The 25,474-nt window shown below is 37.0% G+C and overlaps 2 protein-coding genes across 5 annotated transcripts; one reads left to right on the plus strand and one right to left on the minus strand.

Moving 5' to 3' along the window:
• The first annotated feature begins 459 nt into the window (after positions 1 to 459).
• LOC139964857 (cytosolic 5'-nucleotidase 3-like) lies at positions 460 to 13,082 on the plus strand. 2 transcript variants are annotated; one of them, XM_071966890.1, is made up of 9 exons: positions 460 to 617; positions 1,714 to 1,892; positions 3,073 to 3,171; positions 3,988 to 4,057; positions 4,944 to 5,076; positions 5,283 to 5,372; positions 5,739 to 5,901; positions 6,238 to 6,438; positions 6,847 to 13,082. In XM_071966890.1, exons 2-9 carry the CDS (start codon positions 1,767 to 1,769, stop codon positions 6,946 to 6,948), a joined length of 984 nt encoding a protein of 327 aa, XP_071822991.1. In that variant the 5' UTR covers positions 460 to 617; positions 1,714 to 1,766; the 3' UTR covers positions 6,949 to 13,082. The 2 variants fall into 2 exon arrangements, with proteins under 2 accessions (XP_071822991.1, XP_071822992.1); XM_071966891.1 differs by having other exon boundaries at positions 489 to 640.
• Positions 12,474 to 24,276, minus strand: LOC139964856 (uncharacterized protein C7orf57-like). Of its 3 annotated transcripts, XR_011792111.1 has the most exons (7): positions 24,117 to 24,276; positions 21,773 to 21,967; positions 19,270 to 19,375; positions 18,051 to 18,353; positions 16,796 to 17,029; positions 16,298 to 16,362; positions 12,474 to 14,414 (listed from the first exon to the last, which is right to left on the minus strand). XR_011792111.1 is itself a non-coding variant. In XM_071966888.1 (6 exons), exons 1-6 carry the CDS (start codon positions 24,139 to 24,141, stop codon positions 14,312 to 14,314), a joined length of 966 nt encoding a protein of 321 aa, XP_071822989.1. In that variant the 5' UTR covers positions 24,142 to 24,276; the 3' UTR covers positions 12,474 to 14,311. The 3 variants fall into 3 exon arrangements, 2 of the variants coding, with proteins under 2 accessions (XP_071822989.1, XP_071822988.1); XM_071966888.1 differs by lacking the exon at positions 16,298 to 16,362; XM_071966887.1 differs by lacking the exon at positions 16,298 to 16,362 and having other exon boundaries at positions 16,724 to 17,029.
• Positions 24,277 to 25,474: the final 1,198 nt, after the last annotated feature.

The raw sequence follows: 25,474 nt of genomic DNA on the forward strand, positions 1-25,474 counted from the left end.
CTCAGCCCCCCAATGAAAAAAAACAAAATTTTCTTGTACGCTCCGCGCCAACCGATGGTGGCGCTCCGCTTAGATAGTCTCCACACATTAGCCCCCCAATAATTTTTCCGTTCCGCCGCGCCTGGGCACAGCATGATTAAGTAACAGGTTTCAGTAAGAGCGCGGGGGGGGGGGGGGCGGGGGTGCCGTTTGATCTTCAATAATCACTTCATTGTTTACCTTGTGTAAAAGATGAAAACTTATATAATTAAATAAGGATCCCTGCTGGGTTTTCCACCAAAACGGATAAGAAAAATAGACGTGAAATTGTTCACTGTGCGACATGTTTAATCCTATGGTATAAATTAGCTGGTCTGTAACTTGGCCTTCAAGCAGCTGGTTGCAAAAAGGGAGCGAAAAAATAAATACAAATGACGCACCAGGGAATCGGCTTCATGCTCAGTAGCCTTACATTCGACGGTTTTGATTGACAGGGTGGTTACCACAAATGCTGGTTGGCTCATGTGAACGCACTAAATTTGGCAGTTAAAATGCCTGGTATCTGGCCAGCTGCATATCCTCGAACAGTTGCCCTGCTGTGAAGTGTCTCGTCTCCTAATCCTTACCTGGGCTCCGAAGTGCGGTTTAGTAGCTCCCTTATGTAATTTCCTTTTAAGAATTATGATGAATGAATGAGATTTGACTAATGAACTAGTAAATAAAATTATAAACACTTAATGATATATTATGTGGTACGGTCGTCACCCAGCTAGCCTATTTCATCAACAATTAGGCAATCAGCTGTGTGTACGTTATGTATACGTAGCAAACAACCTAGCCTACGTAGCAAAAACCATTACACATCTATGTACATATATGCGTACTGCCAGGAACGATAGGCTACAACTAGCTTCTTATGGCCTAGGCTATAAGTGTACGTATATCTGTTAACATACACGTAGGCTATGACTAAGTCAATGTTAGGGTACTGATATTTAGCTCAAATTTAGTTGTCATATACAATTCATACAAAACTTCGTAATACATTATAGCCTACCTACAAAGCACTAGTAATTGTATCAGAATGCCAGTCAATTCCTTAGGTCATTCATGGGCTATTCAAGTAATTATACAGCAGCTAGGTCTGGGCGTAGCCCCCTAAATGCTAAAGACTAGTTACATAACATGTTTGTTGTTATTGTTAGATGATAGCTTTGCAGTGTTCAAAAATATATGATGATGGGAATTTTATAGCCCCAATACAGAATATGAGAAATGGTTTCAAGTTTTCATTTGAATATGTGGAGAGAGGAGGGATAACATCATATGGTAGCTTACGCAGTAATTTCACATGTTATGTAACTAAGTGTTTCAATATAGGCCTAGGATAATACATTTGCAGCTGCCAACATTGACACCATAGTTGCCTTATATTTTACTTTTTGGAATGCAATTGTTATTCTATGCCGCCTTCAACAAAACAGATAAAACTGACACAATCCAAAGAGGAAACATCGAGTTTAATTGTGTTGCACTTTCATGTTATGTTACTCATTAACCAGAATCACACAGCAAACTTGAACACAAATTTAAGGTAATTTTGGTGTCAAGGGCCACATCCCTCTGACCCTCAGTTTCAATAACACAATTGGTGGTATTACAGTACATTATCCGACTGACTCTTACCTTTGAACTTTGCTCCCATTTCTTCCTTTTTTGCCTGCCTGCATCTAGTTTTGTTACATCCGATGAGTTGGAACTTACAAAGACATTAAGCAACAGCCTCAATGTTTGAGTCTTCATCTGGCAAGAAACTATTGATAGGGGCTGGTCTTGCAGCTGTCAGTGCTGTTGCATTCTACACTTTGTCCTCCAGAATGACAGCTAATCATTCAACTAAACACCTGGACATGGTAAATAATATGCATGTAATTCCAATGTTATTGCATCTTAATTAATGTTGAGAAGTTTGCTCCATATTCAACTGTCTGATCTGAAACATAGCACATGTTACTAAATCTGTTGGGTACCAGAATATCATTTATGTTATTTTGTGATGGCTTGCAACAAACAGGCTAATATCCTTGTACAGAAATTGCTGTGACTTCGTCCAAAGCAGTTTGTGACAGGTTTTGTCTCTCCAACTTATTCCACGAGACACCCCATAAGACTCCATTAAAATATATCTGTGCTTGTAGTTAAGTTAATTTTGGCATATATATATCACCAAAGTGCTAAATTGGACTATTTTTTAGCTCAAGCTCCTTTATGAGTAACACTGAACATGAATGAACTTCATCCATATGTTATATCATGAAAGAGTTACTTTTATCAGTTTGTGAATTCTTGGTTAGCGCCACTACACAGTAAAGGCCTGAGAGTGGACAAGCCCTTAAAGGATTTAGGACTGTTAATATACATGTCTGAGTTGATAGAATGATTTCTGCTGGTAGGGATGGCCACACCACAATACCAGTTGTATAGAGTCTTAACTAGTATTAATGGGCTCATGGTCACACCATAACAAGACCAGTTTGTATAGTGTCTTAGTATTAATGAGCATGGTCTTGTAGTTGAAAGGAATAACTACTATCGGCCTGAAATAATATAATTATTATTATAATATCATTTTACACTCACCTCGGAGCTTTCCTTGTTTTATTTTGTGACAATTTCTAAAGGTAAATATACTGATGAAATAGTCATACACTCTTTTGGGTTAGAATGTTGTTAGTAAAAAACATTTAAGGTCTAACTGTAGCTTAGTAAAAATATTTTTAAATTATGTCCATGTTGAAAATTAAAAGAAACTATAGTATATAAGTAAACAATTAACTGGCTATCTTCTCGCATCAGGAAGGCATTGAATTGACAACATTTTTCTTGATAAAATAATATATTTAGGTCTCGTAGAAATAAATGTATGACAATTTCTAGGGTATGATAGATTGATAGAATTACAAATCTGAAAGGTTTCCATGATTACGGGGACATCTGTCACCTGCGCACAAATTGATTAATTATACAGAAGTGCTTGCTACAGTACTGTATGGTGATTACCAGTAGTGATTTACACTTTATGTTTCATTAAAGATGGAAGAACTGAAGAATGGCAAAGTACATATGAAACACCCTGAACAGGTAGAAGAGAAGATTTCAAAACTGATAAGTGGAGGAAAAGATAAACTGCAGGTAAAGAATGGTATTTATTAAACCAAGACCGGTTATTTTAGCAGAACAGGTAGTATTTCTGTTTATCATATCGAATGCCCTTATTGAGTATACATAGAGTCTGTAGGTACCAAGAAATACTTCTAATGCTCTTTGTAATATTAAAGATATTTATATCTTCTAAGACATTCATTATTTCAAAGTAATATATACTTTAATATATAGTCCGATGCATATGTTATTCATGCTACATTCTTCATCGTGGAGGTTTAGGTAAGGTTAGAGGAGAGAGCTGTCCTTTTTACAGTGTTTATCATGATATTACAGTGGCACAGATTTCAGAGAAAGGGAGGGGTGGTGGTTGGGACTAATATCCAATGGTGTGGAACACACCACCTCTGATAGCACCACAGCTTTTTTGCGATAGAGGGTCCAGAAAGGTCCCTGATAGGTCCAGAGGTGAGGCCCCAGTAAAGGAACCCATGGGACCAATTCTGCTGAATCTTCTCAAACTAAGGACTACTGTTAAGCATATTCTGGTCTTCTCAGAAGACAGATAGCAAAATAGTTTAGGTCTCATGCCATTAATTTTTTAAACCTTTTCTCAAAAACATATCTGAAATTATTGGAGGGAAGGATACACCCCCCCACAATCACCCCAGTGGTGGGGACCATGGACTCTAATCACCTCAAAGCAGTTGTCATGGAATAGAAGTTATTAAACTCATTTCTAAATTATGCTTTGGTATCCTTGATATTTGTTAACATATGGTTCTTTGTGTCAGTTTCTTATAATTTTTGGAATAGTTTACACCTCTTTGTCCGATCTCTCCCCAGGTTGTTTCCGATTTTGACAAGACTATGTCAAGACACAGATACAATGGCAATAGAGTTCCTTCATGCCATGGTAAGATCAGTATTTTGCTTTAAAATAACATTTTATAAGATTAATAGTGTTGACTGCAATAACGTTGCACATAATCAGCATCACTTTTGGCCCTCCCCACCTCTGTCCCCCTCTCCCTCCTCATCCCCTGCCATGTTAACATGAGCAAATTTCCTTCAAATTATACTTTTTGTTGGTTTTCATCATTTTTCATTGGTTACATTTTGTTACATTTGATCCTAGCAGGATTTATTCAGAGGCTGCAAAATAACAGATTAACAACTCATTTAAACTAGACCGATAGACAAACAAACTAAGCTGGACCATAGACAAAGAACTGAGTAAAACATAGGACAAAAGTTCAGTGAGATATGTGAAAAGTTGTGCAACCGTGTTGGGGCGGAATATGGATCCCTTGCCAATGAAGATCAGTTATTAACACCAGATATGCAGTGTGAATTTGGGTCCCTAGTCAGTGAAGATCAGTAAACACCAGATATGCAGTTTGCCAATCACTAGCATTTACAACCATTCCAAACAGTCATCGAAAATCAAATATTAAACAAAAATACAGAGAGAAAGGAGTAGTTAAATACACAAATATAGCATATTACACAACCACTTGTTATGAGTTCTCTCTTAACCCCTAAAGGAACATAATTAGCACCAAACAAAAGCTAAGTTTTTCTTCAACCTGTCCAAGGTTGAATACTGTTCCACATAGAGGCAAACTTCCACATTCTGATCAAAGGGTTTAGGAGAAGATCTTCAGCCCTTGCATGTTACCCTTTGTATATACCTCTACTTGTATGAGAAGACACAGATAGGATCGTGGGGCATCATGGCTGACAAAGACTTACACTTCATTGATTAAAACAAGGTTTCATATATTTTTAAATTTGAACAGGGGTCCTAGATACCAGCGAATTTCTACCCGAGTCCTACCGTGCGGAAGCAACAAAGTTACGAGATAAGTACTATCCGATCGAAATGTCTACCAAGGTAGGAATTGCAGAAAAGACAGAAGCCATGATAAAGTGGTAAGAAAACTTAATCCTACACCTAAGATAGTTTACAGGGAGACATTGCGGGCTTTGTAGAGTGGGTTATTGTTCTACTTACTATCTGTACCTCATCTCTTTAAATACAGTTGCTAAATTTCAGCTAATGTATTCAATCCTCACATTTATTATGATTATTGTTATGATTATGATTATTGTTATGATTGTTATTATTTGTTCTGTAGGTGGACTACTGCTCATGGTCTCCTGGTAAACTGTGACCTTACCAAAGACAAAGTCTCTAAGATCGTCGAAAACAGCATGATTCGTCTCAGGTAAGCAAAAATTTGCGGTATAATTGGTCAAGTTGATTAAAGGCATCCTCTTACACTTTGCTATCACAGGAATTACCACAAGGGACTAATGGATGATTGCATATGATTGCAAAGAATCATAATATTAGAATTTATCACATACAAACAGCTTTTCAGTATATATTTTTCTTTTAATCTCTCCTTTATTATATAACAAGACATGCCTAGAAAAGCTATGAAATCCAGTTTGGTAGTATTTTTGTCTTGAATAAAATGAAAATGTTAACAAAATCTTTGACAAAAAGTTGCACTTAAGGGCTGACGTTATGATATCATCTTAATAAGTCAATCCTACTGTATTATTTTTATCCTCCTCTCATTTCTCAGGGATCACGTCAACGAGACGTTAGAGATGCTAAAGGAGAAAGAAGTGCCGTTGTTAATATTCTCAGCTGGTGTGGGAGACATTCTGAAAGAAGCTATTAAACAAAGAGCCCACCTCCACAACAACATTCATGTCATCTCAAACTTCATGGACTTTGATGAGGAGGTAAAATAAAAACCACTTTCTCCTTTTTGCTGCAACTATTTGAATCTTCTAGGACAGATGTTGATGTAAAATTACTAAATTGGAAATAGTATTGACTGCAATTATCATTGGTGTTTGTGATGTTAATACATATAATAAAATATCCCTAACAGTAGTTTAGACAATAGTTGCATTTCAGCTTCTTTTAATAACTACTTTGTCCTGGCTTTGGTAGGTCACATCAGGATTTTGTCTTTCTCTCATATACACAAGACTGCAGATTTGAACAAACCTATATGATATTCCATTTTTCTAGAATGTTTTAAATTTTGTTCTGTTTTCTTTTCCTATGTGAAGGGTAAACTGATTGGTTTTAAAGGTGAACTCATTCACACTTTTAATAAACACGAAGTAGCCGTCCACCATCCGGAAATATTTGAGAAGAACAAACTACGCAGCAACATTGTCCTTCTTGGGGATACCCTCGGAGATTTAACGATGGCTGATGGAATGCCATACAAACAAACTCTCCTAACCATAGGTTTTTTAAATGACCATGTGAGTATCGAGAGATGATTTTATTCTGTTTGATTACCACGTTGCATTTAGTTATTATTTACTCGAGAAAGTTCACACAGGATAGGGAATCGTTAGACAAGTATTAGAAATGTTTTTGTTAAATTTTTCTATTCATACCCCCCCCCCCCCCCCTTGTCTAGAGGTTTACAAAAATGAAGATTGTTATTTCCTTTTAATTTAATATTTTATTTAAAGCCTTCTTTTTCTTCTCCATATATATATATATATATATATATATAATTGAAACTGTAGTGAGTTGGAAAATATATATATATGTATGTGTGTATATATAATTCTGAGAATATAGAGTTTTATAAGACTAAAGATTTCAATTTACTTGATATTTATTCATTTTATTCTAATTCTTCTTTCTTCACCCTCTCTTAGATATCTGAGAATCTAGAGGTTTACAAGACCAAATACGACATTGTTCTAGAGGATGACGAGAGTTTTGATGTTTTTTACGCTATTCTCAAGAAGATTTTGTAAGCAGCTGTTAACATTTTAAGGACAAATTTTGTACTAAAAACAACTTAAAACACAAAACTGATTGTCACAACACGGAAAGTCCCACCTTAAGAAGAAAAAAATCGATTGACTTTTCTGGGGAAAGATACAAGTTTCCCTTTTCCTTTGTTAGAGCCCATAAACTTCTCTCAATTTGTTTGTTCGTCAGAGCCAATTAAGTTTATAGGTCGGTGTGTTTTCAGGAATTTTGTATTAACTGACTACTGACTATAAGCAACGTTGTATTCCCATGAAAATGTACGAGTATTAAGCATAGAGCATTGAATTGCATTTAGTCAACACTTTAGTATGTAGAGAAAGTACAAACCTTATCGCACTTCCCCCTCCCCGAAAGAAAAGAGTGAGTGAGCGTCTATCCCACCTCCCACCATGTACATCGTTATATATGCACTTTAAAGCAATTCAACTGATACTGTGTTTCTCTCTGTGCGTTTGTTTTCAAATGTTTGTTGTTACTACTCATGTCAGGTGACCATTGTTCTGTTCAGTTATTTATTCAGTAGTTACGTCAAGTTATTTCCATTTTCTTCCATTTGATTTTTCTTTCCTTGTCTTCTGTTCTTAATTTAATCATCGTTACCTCCATATTTTGCCAGTAATTCAAATTCAGTAAACTACCTACCGGACAAATGTTTGTAGTTTTTTGTTCTTTGAGACAATTAATTTAATCATCTATTTGATAAACCTTTAATATCAGAGTGAGTGTGCAGTGAAAATTCAGATAGCTTGCAGCAATATTTCTGTTGGACACTTTAAGCAATTTCAACGTGCTTAAATTGTGGGTTAATGCTGGTAATCTCAAGTGTTTTTTTGATGCTGGGAGGTGATGAACAAAGAAACGCTTCAAATACACATATAACGATAGGTAAAAAAACAAACTTGTGTGTTTTTAAAAATGTTCTTGGGTTTTTGAAAGGTGAAGTAATTTTAATTCCATGACAATAAATCCTTATGTCTGATGGATATTGATAAAGACTTAAGATAACAGCCAAGCAAGCTTTAAGGTGTCTTACTGAAGTTATGTTATGTATTTTATTATGATTATTTCTTTTGCAGTGATCACATCCTTCAATATCTCTCCATCCTGATTTATACCAACTGATGATTTACACATTTCTTTATTGATTTAATTTATTTCTTTCTCTGTTGCTTTCAACTTTTTTGAACTTGTAAGTGGACCTGGCTTGTTTGTGGACCTTACCTTGTATGCGGACCTAGCTTGTAGGCTTGTGTATGTGTACCTAGCTTGTATGTGGACCTAGGTTCTAGTTACACTAGTCTCTCTGTGGACCATGCATGTATGAGAACCATGCTTGTATGTGTACCTAGCTTGTATGTGGACCTAGCTTGTATTTGGACCTAGGTTCTAGTTACTCTAGACTGTCTGTGGACCATGCTTGTATGAGGACAATGCTTGCATGTGTACCTAGCTTGTATTTGGAACTAGGTTCTAGTTACCCTAGACTGTCTGTGGACCATGCATGTATGAGGACAATGCTTGTATGTGTACCTAGCTTGTATTTGGACCTAGGTTCTAGTTACCCTAGACTGTCTGTGGACCATGCATGTATGAGGACAATGCTTGCATGTGTACCTAGCTTGTATTTGGACCTAGATTCTAGTTACCCTAGACTGTCTGTGGACCATGCATGTATGGGGACAATGCTTGCATGTGTACCTAGCTTGTATTTGGACCTAGGTTCTAGTTACCCTAGACTGTCTGTGGACCATGCTTGTATGTGGACCATGCTTGTATGTGTACCTAGCTTGTATTTGGACCTAGGTTCTAGTTACCCTAGACTGTCTGTGGACCATGCTTGTATGTGGACCATGCTTGCATGTGTACCTAGCTTGTATTTGGACCTAGGTTCTAGTTACCCTAGACTGTCTGTGGACCATGCATGTATGGGGACAATGCTTGCATGTGTACCTAGCTTGTATTTGGACCTAGATTCTAGTTACCCTAGGCTGTCTGTGGACCATGCTTGTATGTGGACCATGCTTGTATGTGTACCAAGCTTGTATATGTACCTAGGTTCTAGTTACCCTAGACTGTCTGAGGACCATGCTTGTATGTGTACCTAGGTTTTCTGTGGACCTAGCTTGTATGTGGACTCCTCTTGTATGTGGACCTTAGCTTTTGTTAAACTAAGGTGGAATACAGTTCTTGTAGCAATAAAAACTTGGTTTAAATCAGAGTAGAATAGATCAGAGTTAAATGCCATGCACCCTTTCAATGGATTGTGAACATAATTAAAGAGTTAAACATGATTGAAACCACCTGGATGTGGAAAGTAAATTACAGCATCATTTTACCAACTGGACACAAAGTAAACCTACTGCTATTAGTGTGACAGATCAAGGTCCTTCTCCCCTTTCCTCCCTCCCCCCTCTCCTCCCTCTTCCCCATCATCCCTCTCTCTTCCCCATCCTCCTTCTCCCAATGGGCTACTATAACTGAACCAGTTTTTGGCAATGTAGCATGTTAAGTTAGTGTATGTTATCTCAACTTCTACATTCAACTTGTAGATGAAGTTACACACGTTTTCCACCATATAAACTTGTACACATAGGACTATTCTTGCTACAGTCAACCTCCAGGGCAACATGTAACACAAAATTTAAACCCAAAATTCAAACCCAATATTGATTACTACCTTCCTTTAAAAGTTAAAAATTGTTTGTATTAACATTATCGCACAAGTATGTTTATAACAGTAGGTGAACTGTGTATGATGCCATAGCTCTGTTTTGTATTGTTTCTATCCTTGGTAAAACTGATGGGTTGCTGTAAAGTGTTTATGGCAAAGAAAAACTTAAAATTGTCTAGTCATTTCATATTTGAGAGTTGTGTGACTTTACTCGTGACAGGTCACGGTTGTAAAGTATTGATGAAAGTGTGTGAATGAATGGCTTTCGAAAACTAATTGCAAAAACAAATGTTCAATTTCTCTATTAAAGTCTTTTAAATTTGTTCAAATGAAGCAAGGCATAAGGTGCGCCAAATTTTGATAAAGATTTTTTATGTAGCAGTAGGCTGTCTCACTTTAAGACGATTTACAAGAGTTTTTTTAGAATTTTCCTGAGAAATTAAAAGAAATTATTGAGAATTGAATATAGCATGGATAAAGTTATAATTGTTTGTTCATGTGTTATTCATTACCAATGTTAAGTTACCATGGAGTTTAACAAGGCTGGGAGGAGAGGGGGGGGGGGGAGATGGGAACCTGTGATATTAATGTACAGACAACCAATTATTTTCACTAACTCTCTTTAGCAACAAAATATCACAATGACAACACTTTTTGAAGACTTTATACAAATTGATATTAACAATATTAAAGACCATCAACAAACTTGGTCAAGCTTTAGTGGTTTCTGTCACATTTATACTTGCTTTAGACTTATCAGGGATCTTCAAGTGACTGAAATTGACTTCCTTGACATTTCCTTGACATTTTCTGCATCTTTAGGTTTTAACTCCATCCTCATAACATTTTATCTGGCAACAATAGAGTGAGTCTCATCATGGCAAACAATATTTAACAAAATGTTGGCATTTTGATGAAATTCTAAATACAGATATCTTTTATATTTATAATGCAAACATTCCACATGTATCACATTTCAAGGATAAACCAACAAGATCTTAACAGGCAGTAAAACTTTGATAAATATCTGCAGTGATGATATCAAGAACCAGCTACTGCAATCCATTCCTTGAATAGGTTCCTTTCTATCAACCATACCTTGAGTAAGAAACCAGATACTGAGATGTGGTTTTCAACTCTTCTTTTTTAAACAGTTAGTGTTAGATTATCTCCCAAAGGAATTAACTTTTAATGAAAATCAATAGAAGATATCTACCTAATGCAAAACAGATATATATTCTTTTAAGCTGTTTCATGTAGTTATACATTGTTGGAGAAAACAAATAAATTAATACTCAAAGTGGTATGTGAAATGAAAACAATTTATTTTATTGAAATTTGAACTCTTGAATTATAAAATACTATACACAACATTAAATTTCATAAAAAGTGTTTTTCTACTTTTGGTTTTTAAAATTTTCATAAAATAAATGATAAATTTTGCACTGAAAACATGAACAGAAAGCCTCATGAAATAAATTTGTCTTTGGTCCTTTCTGTACTTTAATCAAAAGAGGACAATACAAAATATACATCTAAAAACAAAGCCACTTGGCAATGAAGAATTTAAGGCTACCATATTACATCTCAAACGAACAGAAGATGCAACTTGGGTGAGGAATTTTAAATGTGATTTTATCCTAAAAATCATAATCTCAAATATATTGGTTTAGGAACTGAAAGGTCATGAAATGCAACTAGTTTCTACTAATATATCTATCAGCAGGTATAATAGAATCATAGTAGATCATATAACATGAAACACAGCAAAGACTGCAACAGGATGGGGACCGTTAATTGTAATGATAAATGTAAAAATATGCATTCCAGCTGCATCTCAATAAAATACTCAAATTCTAAATAAATCTTTTTAAAACTATAAATCAAGAATAATACCTTTGGTCCCAACATGACAGCCAAATAACTCAGCTGGATGATAATACACATGCTACATACAAGCAGGAAGAAGTAGATGTTTTCATAAAACTGCAAACACGTTTGTTGAGTCAATTAGTAATTAATACAATCATATGAGTAGTGGTAACTTCCTAGCATTAATAACATAACAAGATATTTGTTTTTAGACTTTCATAACCAAATAACAACAATATTGTTGTCTTTAATTTGTCACAACAATGACAACTACAATATTAGAAATGTCTCTATATTTGTTACATTGTAAAACAGAACAATTACAAACTCTTCTTCAAAGTCGGTCAAAGCCAAAGGTAATGTTAGGTTTGGTTTCTAGAACAAAAACACTAGCCTATCATAATTGTCTAATCTTTGAAAAAATGAAAACATTTTGACATCTCATTTTCGAAAGCAAATGGCAAGAAGAAAAATGGCGTCGGAATTTTAATGAGTCACCTTCGGTTGCTAGGCAAATCTTTGCCGTTAACTTCTCCTGACTTGGGTAATTTTGTAACCACTCTATCGGAAAAAGACTTTACAAATTTCATTGGAAGTACTTCATGTTGAAAAACAGTAGACCACTCTTATCACCACCTCTTAACAAAACTTGGAAAAAAATTTCTTAGAATTAAACAAACTTACATCATATTAGATATTCTTGCTAGGAAAAAATATCAACTGTTAGTTGTGTATTTGCACCAATACTTACCTATTTTGAAAACTTACAAACAACAATACCACTGTCTCCTCATAGTCATAAATGCTGACTGCTAAAGCAATTACCAGATCACTCTAGAAGTAAATTAATTGATCAAAAGTGATCAGCTTTGAGGAGAAAGGTTAATAACAATGTAACCCTACACCTTGGAGGTATGTAGACAACTATGAAATAAAACTATTTACCAGGCACTATAGGAATGAATACAGGTTTTATAGTACCTTCTAAGTGCAAAAACTAAGAGACCTTAAAACTGAATACACAATTTGACAACTAAATTATTTCTTTTGCACACATGCATACTATAAGGCACTTCATGTAGAAGACTAGTAAAACTAGGCCAGTCACAAGGGCACTTGATGTAGAATACTGGTAAGACTATGCCCATGACAAGGGCACTTCCTGTAGAATACTGGTAAGACTATGCCCATGACAAGGGCACTTCCTGTAGAATACTGGTCAGACTGCCCAATAAAAGGGCACTTGATGTAGAAGACTAGTAAGACTGCCCATGACAAGGGCACTGTATGTAGAATACTGGTAAGACTATGCCCATGACTGGGGCACTTCATGTAGAAGACTTGTAAGACTATGAACATAACAAAGGCACTTCATGTAGAATACTGGTAAGACTGTGCCCATGATAAGGGCACTTCATGTAGAATACTGGTAAGACTATGCCCATGACAGGGGCACTTCATGTAGAATACTGGTAAGACTATGCCCATGACAGGGGCACTTCATGTAGAATACTGGTAAGACTATGCCCATGACAGGGCACTTCATGTAGAATACTGGTAAGACTATGCCAATAACAGGGCACTTCATATAGAATACTGGTAAGACTATGCCCACTACAAGGGCACTGTATGTAGAATACTGGTAAGACTATGCCCACTACAAGGGCACTTCATATAGAATACTGGTAAGACTATGCCCACTACAAGGGCACTGTATGTAGAATACTGGTAAGACTATGCCCACTACAAGGGCACTTCATGTCGAAGACTAATAAGACTATGCCCATGGATGGCAAGGGCACTTCCTGTAGATAACTAGTAAGACTGCCCATGGATGGCAAGGGCATTTCATGTAGAATACTGGTTAGACTATGCCCAATAGAAGGGCACTTCCTGTAGAATACTGGTCAGACTGCCCAATAGAAGGGCACTTGAAGTAGAATCTGGTAAGACTATGCCATATACAAGGGCACTTGATGTAGAATACTAGTAAGACTATGCCCATGACAAGGGCACTTGATGTAAAATACTAGTAAGATTATGCCCATAAAAAGGGCACTTGATGTAGAATCTGGTAAGACTATGCCCATGAAAAGGGCACTTGATGTAGAAGACTTGTAGGACTGTGCTATTGTCCTGTTTTCAACCTTGAATAAAGATGAGGTAATTATTAGTTTCCTGTCCACTTCAGATACAGCTCAGGTAAGGAACAGGTCTTATCTCTGTTTACACTATTGTGGCATCCAGGACAGTGAGTAACACTTCCTATTTAATTCTCAAAAAACAAATGATTAAGTATTTTTGAGAGGCCATATCCATTGGAAGGCATCGATAGGGGCCCTTGGCTGAGGGGCCAGTGGCATCAAATTGTTAGGGATTAAATATTTTTGAGAGGCCATGTCCATTGGAAGGCATTGGTAGGGGCCATAGGCTGATGGACCAGTGGCATCAAATTGTTAGGAATTAAGTATTTTTGAGAGGCCATGTCCATTGGAAGGCATCAATAGGGGCCCTTGGCTCATAGGCCAGTGGCATCAAATTGTTACGGGATGTATTATTTTATGTCATATACTCCATCTTGGTCAGGTTTAAATTAAACCTAAAGGAGGGCTTTTAGCAAATTACCCAACATAAGGATATTGACCAATCACAACTTAAACGGATATCAATACCTTAGTCTTAACAATATTTCACCCCTGATGCCCATTAGGATGTGCCCACAAAGAGGGCACGAACTGGGCTTTTGGCGAACAACTTCCTTGTTCATCTGTACCTTTATACTGGTAGATTGGTTGTGCATTTCATATCTCTACTCTGGTCATTTCCAACTGTCTTTTATAGGAGTCGCTGGTCGTTCGTTGATGAGACCAGTGACTATCAATCCTGGATGTGATCATGCCAAATCTGGAATATTAAATGCAAATATGAAAACTATAATAGCTGTTTGTCTTTATAAGATAAAGCAAAGAATTACATGGCAAGCAAGCACATTCATAAACCATAAAATATTACTTTTGTGTTGCATAGGTTGCACATTTAACAGGTGTGATTAATTCCAGAGAGCTTGTTTCACTTAAAACATATTTGAGACTAAAATGTGACTCTTGTATGTATTGTGAACTAGCACTATTTGCACATTAACCTCTGGGCAGAAGTTATTATCATCAAGCATAATTGTCTGCTGCCACTCTGAAGGAGCAGAAAAGACCTCAGAGAATTCTTACTTTGAAAAACTACCAGAGTGAAAAACAAGTAATCTTGTTGTTTATGGTAGCTGTGCATAAGGTTTGCTCAGTCATAGTAAAACCTGCAAGCTTTTGACATAAAAATTGACTGTCTGTTTTTTTTTTCTACATTTAGAATGAAAGGGCCTTGTTTTGATAAGCTAACAATTACAAAGGTGAACGTGTTCAGTACACAATAGCCGAAACAATAATGCACCTGCATAATACTACTTTCCAAGTTCAACTTCACTAAAGAGACTAACCTAACCATCGTTATTGTACTATACTACTATATGATAAACCTATGCTTAGGACAAACAACTTGTATCGAACAGATAAGTAATACAGCTAACTCCCTTTAGGAGAAATGAAGGTTTTGAAGTGCCAAGAAATGAAAACAGTAAACTTGAGCAAGTCTAACTGTGACATCACAGAGACATTATAATCTTTATCTTATTATTAGTAGATGACAACTTCTTAGACATTGAGACAGAGATTTAAAGACAGCCAGTAGTAGGCAATAAACTATGTCACACCACCCTCAATGGGCAGTGATATAAAATGTGTGGTTTAATAACCACAACAAGAAAGTTCTGCCAAACAAATAGAGGATTGAGCTAACATGATACATTTTTTTGAAATGATATAAAAACATCAGAAATGATAAATCTTTTCACATGATCAAAAGTAATGAAAGAAAAATGAAAATGAAGGATGGAGGTTGACACTGCAAACAAATGGAAGGATCATGTTGTTAGTACAAAAATAGTGATAAAAACTGGTAAAAAAAGTGATACAAACTCCCTAAAAAAAAAAAATACTGTCAGTATTTTAAAGTGAACACTGTGTATATGTGCTTCTCTTTGATGATATTAAAGTGTGTGTTACTTCATCGATACACATTCACCCCATACTGCTAATCAAGTTCTGTTTCTGAGACCACAGAATATCCTGGTGGTCAGTCGAAACTATCACCGAGATTGTCTGAGAAAACAACCAGTTTTGTTTTCATAGGCAATATAAGCTTAGTTATATCTTTGATCATAATAGAAGTTACCTTGCTGGAAGTGTATTTGGTTTGCTTTGAATCACCCTTCCAGGTTGTGCAAGGACAACAAGCAAAGCTGAAATCAGCTCATTCATGACTTTCGCAGTTTACGCAATTGCGCATGGCAACAAAGTTTTTCAAATATTGATCAAATATGTGTAAAACAACTATTGTAATCCATGCAGGTATAAATTGAAGGAGATGACTAATGGAATAAGTTAATCACTAACAGAAAATTGACTGGGAAGTATTAGACGATGGAAAAGAGCGAGCAAATTTACAGCTGGAACAAGATTCCAACCAGTGACGTCTGGGCAGTTTGGTGAGCGCTGGGCTGGTGACTCAGAGGTCACTGGATCTAATCCCCTTCTAGTCATTAATGTTATAAGATAATCTGGATTTTCAGGAGCATTTGAAGATGACAGAGAGAGACAGAGAATTGATCAGTACAAAGACAAAGTCTTCATTTGTGTGAGAGAGGATGAATTAACAGGACGACACAAAATTTATCTTACGTGATTTTTTATTCTGGCAATTTCCTTTTATCCCAGAGTGATTAAGGGAGCACGCATCTGATTAACTGAAATTGAATACAGAATGGACTTGTTACCAAGGGCAACAAAACTACACCATTGAGCCATTGACACAGATTCATTGATGGATTTATATAGACACTAGGCTGAGCTTGATACTACTATAAATACTGAGAAATGGGGATGAAGGATATTAAAGGGGATAAAAAGTGATTTGGGTCAATGGAGGTGAGGGAGGGTGAGGGGTGAGGGGGTTCAAGGATACTCAAACCTGGATAATGAGTAACAACAATAACAAGAATGAAATGAACTTATTGAGATGGTTAGAAGGGAATTGGGATGGGAAGTGTGGAGGATATAAGTGTCCATGCGATGATACCCGTTTAGCATTTAACGTCCAGGACCCACCTTTCTTCTCTTTCAACTTTCCCGCTAGTAACTTGTCCAACGTTTGTCCCTACGTTACCATTCTTTGCTAACCTTTTAGCTCCTTTGACAGTGTGAATCTGTTTTCCTGTCTTGTTGATCTCTTCTCTGTACTCTGTGGTGACCGGTTCTTTATTCTTGCCAGCATCAGCCTGTGTCTTATAAGACGGCTGCGAGTCTTGAACTTTTCTCTGGTGGTCGTAATATTTCTCCCGTTGCTGATTCCAATCCTGCTTATAACCCATGCTCAACAGTTTACCAAATATTACAGGCTCATCAGATTCTTTCCTGAAATACCCAAAAAACAATGATGTTAACAATTCTTTGGTGTCAAATCAAAGATAAAATTTATACCAAACAAAATGGAAAATATTGACGACCCTTGTTGGAATGCTAATAAACTGTGTCGTTAGAGTCCCATGCAGTGTTTCCATCTAACATGCCTGCCTTCCTTTCCTTGTGCAAAAACCCACCAGATGGCCCAGATCTGTTAAGACTGCTGTAGTCCACTAATAATGCATGGCACTTTTGATCCATTTGATAATTCATCAACCTTAAACTTAAGAACTTTGGATATATAATGTTCCCCAAATGACCTTTGACCTCCACCAAAAACGATAAGGTTTTTTTAAATTATCATAGGGAAGCCACATGAAAAATATGAGAGCCAATAAAGTTTCCAATCTGGAGATATCATGTTTACAAGGATTTCCCTCGTGACTTTAAATGAACTCTGACCTACACCAATTTGTGTGAACACTTTGCTATACACATAAGGCTATCCTACCATGCACATGTGCGCTCCTTTGATGTTCAGGTTCTGGTTTTTCAGATTTTGCCCTTTGCTGACCCCAAATGACCTTGACCTCCACACAAAACAAAGGGTTTTTGTACTTATTATTGGAAAGCCCCATGCTAAGTATGAGGACAAGCTAGGGCATCATATACACATACACCAACTAGACTACATATAAGGTTACTTGCTGCATACGGCAAGAAACCAAAAATAATAAGTAAATGGAAACTGAAGCCTAAAATCTATCTAACACTAATATGAAAAGTTATAATGCATGTCCAAAATGTAACATTGTCAATATGAATTTGTCACTAAGCATTACCCTTTAAACAGAAAATGATTGAGTTTTTCAATTTTCAATAAGCATGGTTTTCATATAACTATACTTTGAACAGCAATTTTAATGTGATGTCCTCAATATCACATACACCACTCCGTCCTATATATCACATACACCACTTCTTATAAGAGGACGTCATAGACTATCAAATGAGAGAAATAACTTCAGCTTACATAATACTCTTCTGTTTCTGTGTTAGGCTGTCTCTCCTAGCTGCCAAGGCTTTATTCATCTGATCTACTTCACTTTTCTTGTTTTTCTTGGCAAATCTCTTACTGTGGGGGACATCTTCAGGCAGGTTAACAGTTTTATTTGTGACACTGTCTCCATCCCTCTTAAAGGCGCTGATACCGTCCTGCAGGGAGTATGGTGGTCGGCGAACGGGGGGTCTACGGTCTCCCATAGAGTCTTCATTGGGGTTTGATGAGTCGTACCCTTCATGAACCATGTAATCTGGTAAGTATACCTTACGTGGACTGTAATGTAAAACAGAAAGTTATAAGTACTAGACAGGGAATAATTTAGTGTTTAAATATTTGTCCAGCATTTTGGAAGGTTCTGAATTTTTCCTCTCATTGCATCCTACAGTTCCTGTGTCAAAACACTCCTAAACATCTTAACACAGTTGCATAGTAACTTGACCAGTTTGTATAGTGTTTTGCCATACTGGTTATATTATCCCTGCTAGGGTTAACATTATCTATGCTAGGAGTAATATTATCCCTGCTAGGGTTAATATATTATCCATGCTAGGGTTCATATACTATCCCTGCTGGGGTTCATATATTGTCCCTGGCTAGGGTTAATATATTATCCCTGCTAGGGTTAATATATTTTCCCTGCTAAGGTCCATATTATCCCTGCTAGGGTTAAATATTATCCCTGGCTAGGGTTAATATATTATCCCTGGCTAGGGTTCATATATTATCCCTGCTAGGGTTAATATATTGTCTCTGCTAGGGTTCATTTATTTCTTGATATAAGCAGAACACACTGACATTGTTGATTTTTTATTTATCTCTAAGGCTACGAGTCTTGAGGATATTCACATAAACCACCTTAGCAGTATTGTAGCTGTTTTACTATCATGGAAGCATAAATGCAACTGTCATTATAACAGTTAAGATCTTCAAGAACATCAAAAAAAAATTGGTGGCCACCAGTGTATTGATTAATTACTCTTATGGGTTAATCAAACACTTAGTTTGATTCTTGGCAATCAGTTTCAGATCAGACCTCTGTATAACTGAGGAAATATATATCTAGAAACATAAAGCAAACTCATTGAGATATTTAAGTAAATCAACTAATGAATAGACAGATAATACAACAAAATAAGCAACTTGAAATAAGTACGAACAAGTGAACAAATATGTAAGATGAAGATTGTACCTGGTGTTCTCTTCCTGTTCCTCAACTTGATGATCAAACCAATCAACTCGAGGATAAGCCTTAGGTCCATCTGGCTTGGGGGGCGGAGTTCTTATGGACAACAAGTCTACAATGAAACAAAGAAAGAATTGAAAATGTCTGTAAAGAAATCATAGTTTTGAAATATCCATTTCAATTCTACCATTGAACATTGTGAATACTACATGATGTATACAGACAAAATATTTCAGGCTTAAATATTTAGATGTATGGTAAAGTAACTTTATGAAATTAAACCCACAATTATATGAATGATATATGAAATACTGGGGCAGACTCAGCAATCTCCGAAAGCTGCAGTAATGATAACACTCTCTCAGATCTGGGAGGGGGAAAGGGTTGGGGGGGAGGGTTTGCACAAGCCTGAACCTTCTCATCTTTCAACCCCACACAAGTAATCTAATGCAGATATTAGCTCAACCTTGTGTGTAGACTTGATAATAGTCCTAATTTATAGCATAAAATATAGTGTTGCGCCGATATTACCAATATCGGTTTTGGCCGATATCCGATATTATCATCCCAATATCGGTCCGATACCGATACCGATATTTTTTAACAGACAAAATAAAGGCAAAATCGTACTTTTAGTCATGCATACATTCACAAATAAATCTTCAAGTAAACAACAAAATATGGTGTTTTGTTTTCCTTTTGTCCTAAGTTGAAAAGAATGACTTTTTTCCTGATTTTGAAAAAGAGAATTATAATTGAAATCCAACCAGAATCTTTTTCACTGCAGCGCTGCACGCGATAATAAAATGGACGCAGTAAATGTGAGCCTTAACATCGTAAAGACTTACAAGTAGCTATAGTGTTAACGTATGCTTGCAAAATTGCATCTTAATTAGGTTACGAACTGTCGATCACAATGTAAAAATGATAATTTATTGAGTTTATACTCAATGTACAACTTATTCACTTGACCGTATAGAGAAGAAAAAAACTGAAAATCAGTAGAGAAATGACCAATTGTGTACGGAAAGTAAGGTGGTACACCTTTCAAATATTACGAAAGATCGAACAAAACACTTTCGAAAAATTCACGCAAAACTGGCATATCGTACTAAATGCAACTAATGTCATGTAAACAAGGCTCTAGTGCATCCATTTATGAATATACCGTAAGACCACATCTGTTTTTAAGCGGGGGAAAAAAGAAAGTATTTTCTAGAATTTCCAAAAATACGGAAAAAATAATATCCTACCATAGTTAATTGTATAGCAAATAGCCTAACCACCTCGGCGGTTACGGATCTCACGTAACTGAAAAGTTCCCTGGCAACTTGCCAAAAAATGTTAATAAACAGGTGTTACACAGGGGATGAGCTTACAGTGTGTTTGGGAAGGTACCTGGGAAAATTCGCAGCACATGTACGGCGGTAGTTGGGTATAGGGTTAAACACCGCAGTTGTAAAAATGTACGCATTGTGCACGCTATTCATTGTTAGGCAGTCTAGAGACAGGGCTTTGCTGAACGTTGTTTGTTTCATAATATCGGAAGTTTTGTAAGTTGCACTTTTTAAAGATTGAAAGACAGATTAAATCTCTTTTCATTTTATAACATAATATAGCTACTCTAACTTGTCATTTTAAAATTTTCATCTGTTTCGTGACAATTTAAATAAGAAAATTATTTTGCATACTCAACTGCGATTTTTTTTTTATCGCCAGACACGCAAAAAAAAGCCAATTTTTCGGGGCTTTATCCCCAAGGATCCCCACAAGGGGTTCTACCCCATGACCCCACCAAGGCCCTAAGGCGGGCCCCTGGACACTACGCCTTTATGCTCGCGTGCTCGGCGTGTTCGCTGGGCGAACACCGGCGGGAAATCGGCAGTGTGTTCGCGGAAAATTAAAAGTGCAGTTATGCATCATGTTCAAGGTTTTCACGGAGGCCTTTGAGAAAATGAATGGTTAGTACAGTACAGTGTATACATGCTGCACTAATGCTATGTGTAGGCCAAGGTTCACGAAGGTCATTGGTTATATTCGCGCGGTAGACGTGTTTTAGAGGTTACGGAGGGTCAGGTTTCCATGGATATTAATCGAAAATGAATAAGAGTTTAACTGACGCTAAAGAAATGGATCGTCTTGGGCAGATTAACAAATCATTGCAAGTATAAATAAGTAGCTCTGCTGTGAAAAAAAAAGTTCAATATCGGCTTGCTGTTATCGGCAATTAGGCAAAATTTTACCGATACCGATATGCTGCCGATATTGCAAATATCGGCCGATACCGATATTGAAAACGATTATTGGCGCAACACTAATAAAATATACCTCAGAATGCACCATTTCATGTTTATAATTTTCAATTTTTCTAGAGGAAGACCCCCAGACCCCACCAAATAGGATTCAACTTTAATGACCTCAAGGCCTACCCCCCCCCCCTACCCGCTCCATTTTGCAAATCCTAGATCTGCCCATGCTATGAAATTGCTCAAGTGCATTAATATATTACCCTTTCTTCCTCCCATTTTAGCTAATCTGACATATTTAGAATCGGTCTCTCTCAACCATCCTCTTTTCATTCCACCATCATCCCTGTCTGGTGTGATAATCAACTCTCCACCAATCAGAGGAATTTGTGAAGCTGCAGGATAATCTACTGCGGCCTGCTTACTGTCTTTCTTCGCTGGGGCGTGGTAGAACCAATCTGAAGATAAAGTATAAAAACAAGGTTTACCATCACTGAAATTCTAACCTGAAAGAAAACTATAGAGAAACATGAAGGAAACTATTTACCTGTCAGGCTGGCAAGTGGCAACTAAGTATGTAAGAAAAATTTGTGATCGGTTTGAATACTTTTAATGGAAATTTGGTCTGTGTTTTAATTTTATCCTGCAACTATATATGATTCCATTGATTGGTTTGATCAGTCTGATAAAATGAGATTTATACCACTAGGCTCAAGATCCTGAGTCACTAGGATCTAAGCAAGCAGAAATGAACCTAAAAGTGTTCACCCTTTAAGGGTTAATATATAATTACTGGTGAACTGTGTGTTCAGGAAAATTCATGAAAGTGTTTATAAATTATACAAAATTGATATTTGCCTGTCTCATTGTGGCATCTTAAGCTGTTTTTATTTAAGCTGTCATAGGCCTGGATTAAAAGTGCATGTAAAAAGTTAGTTTCAGTTTGATATTACAGTATAACATTCCAACTACAATGTCTGTCAAAACAGTTTCATACACTTACAGGCCGCCCAGCATGTGAACTTACAGTTCTAGTATTTAGGCTTAGCCTAGTAATAATAAGCTAGGCCATGTGAGTTACTGTAGCGCCTAGCCTAGGCCATATAGCCTTGCCTACACTACATCACTACTGCAATGACTTTGGCCGAACAGTTTGTCATACTACAGTACCACTAGGCCTAGTAGTAGTACCACTAATTATTTGTGTCAGGCACACTCTTTACCTGAGTCTATTTCATAATTGCTGCCGACACTTGACAGTCAGTTTTTGGTAACACAATTAATACCAGTAGCATGGACACTTCGAAGTTCGGACACCTAAGCCTTAAAACACCCCAAAACTATATTTTCTGGTATAAATCACCCGAAAATATACTTGATGCGGTGGGAGAAGTGTGTTATATTACGATACACGGCCAAACTTTCTTTCCTGCAAACTGTTTTCACGTTGTAATCCAAGAAGATTCTTCGTGATTGTGGAACTGGTATTTCTTTGCTAGAGTATTGCAAAGTTCGGACACCCGGCCCACAGTGTGGCGCTGGTGATAAAATTGGTGGCACAGCTGCTCTTTCAGTAATTATAAAAGACTGCATAGATCTCCGTCATTTTATTGACAAATATGTAAGTACTTACTTGCACATGGGTCATTTTGGGGAGAAAGTATCTGTAGCTTCGAAGTTTTTCGTGAAATTGGCTGTTGCTATAGGTTGTTATGGTGAAATCGTGTATTTCTTAGGGGTGTCCTAACTTCGCAGTGTTCAGAACTTCGCAATACTGACTATACTACTAGTATAGTCAGTATTGCGAAGTTCGCCATACTGCGAAGTTCGGGCACCCTAAGAAATACACGATTTTCACCATGAAAACCTACAGGAAGAGCCAAATTTCACCAAAAAGTACGAAGCTACAGTTATTTTCTCTCCAAAATGACCCGTGTGCAAGAAATTACTTACATATTTGTCAATAAAATGACGAAGATCTATGAAGTCTGTTATAATTACTGAAAGAGCAACAGCGCCACCAATTTTTACCAGCGCCACACTGTAGGTTGCGTGTCCGAACTTCGCAATACTCTAGCAAGAAATACCAGTTCCACAATCACGAAGAATTTTCTTGGAAAACAACGTGAAAACAGTTTGCAGGAAAGAAAGTTTGGCCGTGTATCGTACTAAAACACAATTCTCCCACCATATGAAGTATATTTTCTGGTGATTTAGACCAGAAGATTTAGTCTTAAGTGGCCGAACTTCGAAGTCACCATCCTACTAGTAGGCCTAGCTTTAGGACCAAAAACACAGTTTGGGGCATGTGACATCGGTTTGAGTGTAGTTAGCAAGCGCTGAAAATGCCTCCTAGTCTCATTTCCTAGTCTAGGTTATGTATTATTATTACTGAGTACTAGCCTAGGCCTAGTATAGTTTACTTCGAGGCCTAACTTAAGATAGGCTTAGGCTAGGCCTGATCTACTATTACTAAGTTCTAGGCCTAGTAACTTTAGGGCTGCAAGTAATGAGACCGAATGAAATGAATTGAACGCTCCCACAAAATGAATTACGGTTATATATTGGTGTATATTAATCAAGAATGTTTTAAACTGATCTACTCACCTTGAGTACCGCTATTACCAGCCATGATAAGACTAGAATCGAAATGAAAAGGACTACTATCGAATTCAGTGAAATAGGATTCAGACAACACTCAACAGTAATCCCTCACTATTTGAATTGAATGTATGTATACGTCTCTATAACAACCCTGTATTCGACACGGAGAGTGCGTGTAGTCTTGGATGTTAAGTCGTTTTGCAATACTAGGCCGATAATTCTTTCCGTTCGTGTACCTCGCTATACAATGACGTCTGATTATGCCAACGAGACTGCGCTTTATCCCAAAACTTGCGGTCACAGCTTTATATCAGTATATATCATATAACTTATGAAATGTTTGTTTACATGCTGTAAAAAGCTCTCCCACTATTAATTACAGCTAACGTAATATACTCCCTCCAGAAAAGCCACTGGCCTTCTTATATATCTCCAAGGTGTTTTTCTTTTTAAATAAAAATTCAAAATAAAATAAAACTGTTAGCAAACTGCTTATCCACTAGAGAGCCTGTGTAGGAGAATGTGTAAAAGTAAGTTGGCCTGACGTTTCGATCCTAGCAGGATCTTGTTCAAAGGCTAAAAAATAAAACTCAGTGAGAAAACACCACCCGGCCATGTCTATACACATACAACGGGGTGGGTGGCATTGGAATTTGGCTCCCTGCCTTTGAAATATCGTACACGTCACTGCTTGTGAAAAAGCTTTATGCATATCAGTCGGTTGTTCATTCGGTGGCCATTTAACGAAAAAGGTACACGAATCAATTCTCAGAAGCTTAATTATGACGAATCTGGTGCTCCTAATCATGGCTACACTGAGAGGTGAGGAGGGGGTGGTAGGGACCATTGGGGAGCCGTACGTTTGAGAGGCTGAAATGTCTCAAGAAGCTAACAAATATAGCCGTAAGCAGTGTGTTTTGACTTGAAGGATTGCGGCACCAAAGTTGTCCACTGCAAGGTACAGTAAATGAAAAGTAACAACATCGAGTCACCATGTGCGGATGGGGGTGAAGGTGGGGGTTGTGTGTTCATCGAACTTCACCCCCTTGACAACCTTTTACCGATTTTGTTTTAAAGTATGTGTTAATACAACACTGCGTGTAGACCTATATGTATGTGTAACAGTAGCCTTTAAATATACCACAGAACGCATACTGATTTCACGTCTAATACTCTAATTTGAGGGAAGGGGATGGGGCCCAAAACCCGCCCTTCAACACCTTAGCCTTGTGCCTCACCCCTTCCTTTAAAAAAATCCTGCATCCACCATTGTTCACTACGTGTGTGTTGCTCAGGCCGCAGTACCCTGCACACAGAAGTAAGCAATTATTATTTAATGTCATTTAGTCTTGTCATTAGGC

Source organism: Apostichopus japonicus, chromosome 23 (genome assembly GCF_037975245.1).
Source record: "Apostichopus japonicus isolate 1M-3 chromosome 23, ASM3797524v1, whole genome shotgun sequence".
In the NCBI taxonomy this organism is placed as follows: Eukaryota; Metazoa; Echinodermata; class Holothuroidea; order Aspidochirotida; family Stichopodidae; genus Apostichopus; species Apostichopus japonicus.

Coding starts and splice junctions, on each gene's coding strand:
- LOC139964857 (XM_071966890.1), top strand. CDS start 1,767: ATGTTTGAGTCTTCATCTGGCAAGAAACTATTGATAGGGGCTGGTCTT. Junction 4,058..4,943: donor TAGAGTTCCTTCATGCCATG/GTAAGATCAGTA, acceptor AAATTTGAACAG/GGGTCCTAGATACCAGCGAA. Junction 6,439..6,846: donor TAGGTTTTTTAAATGACCAT/GTGAGTATCGAG, acceptor ACCCTCTCTTAG/ATATCTGAGAATCTAGAGGT.
- LOC139964856 (XM_071966887.1), bottom strand. CDS start 24,141: ATGGCTGGTAATAGCGGTACTCAAG. Junction 21,968..24,116: donor TGGTAATAGCGGTACTCAAG/GTGAGTAGATCA, acceptor CTTTATCTTCAG/ATTGGTTCTACCACGCCCCA. Junction 17,030..18,050: donor CAGAAACAGAAGAGTATTAT/GTAAGCTGAAGT, acceptor TGGGTATTTCAG/GAAAGAATCTGATGAGCCTG.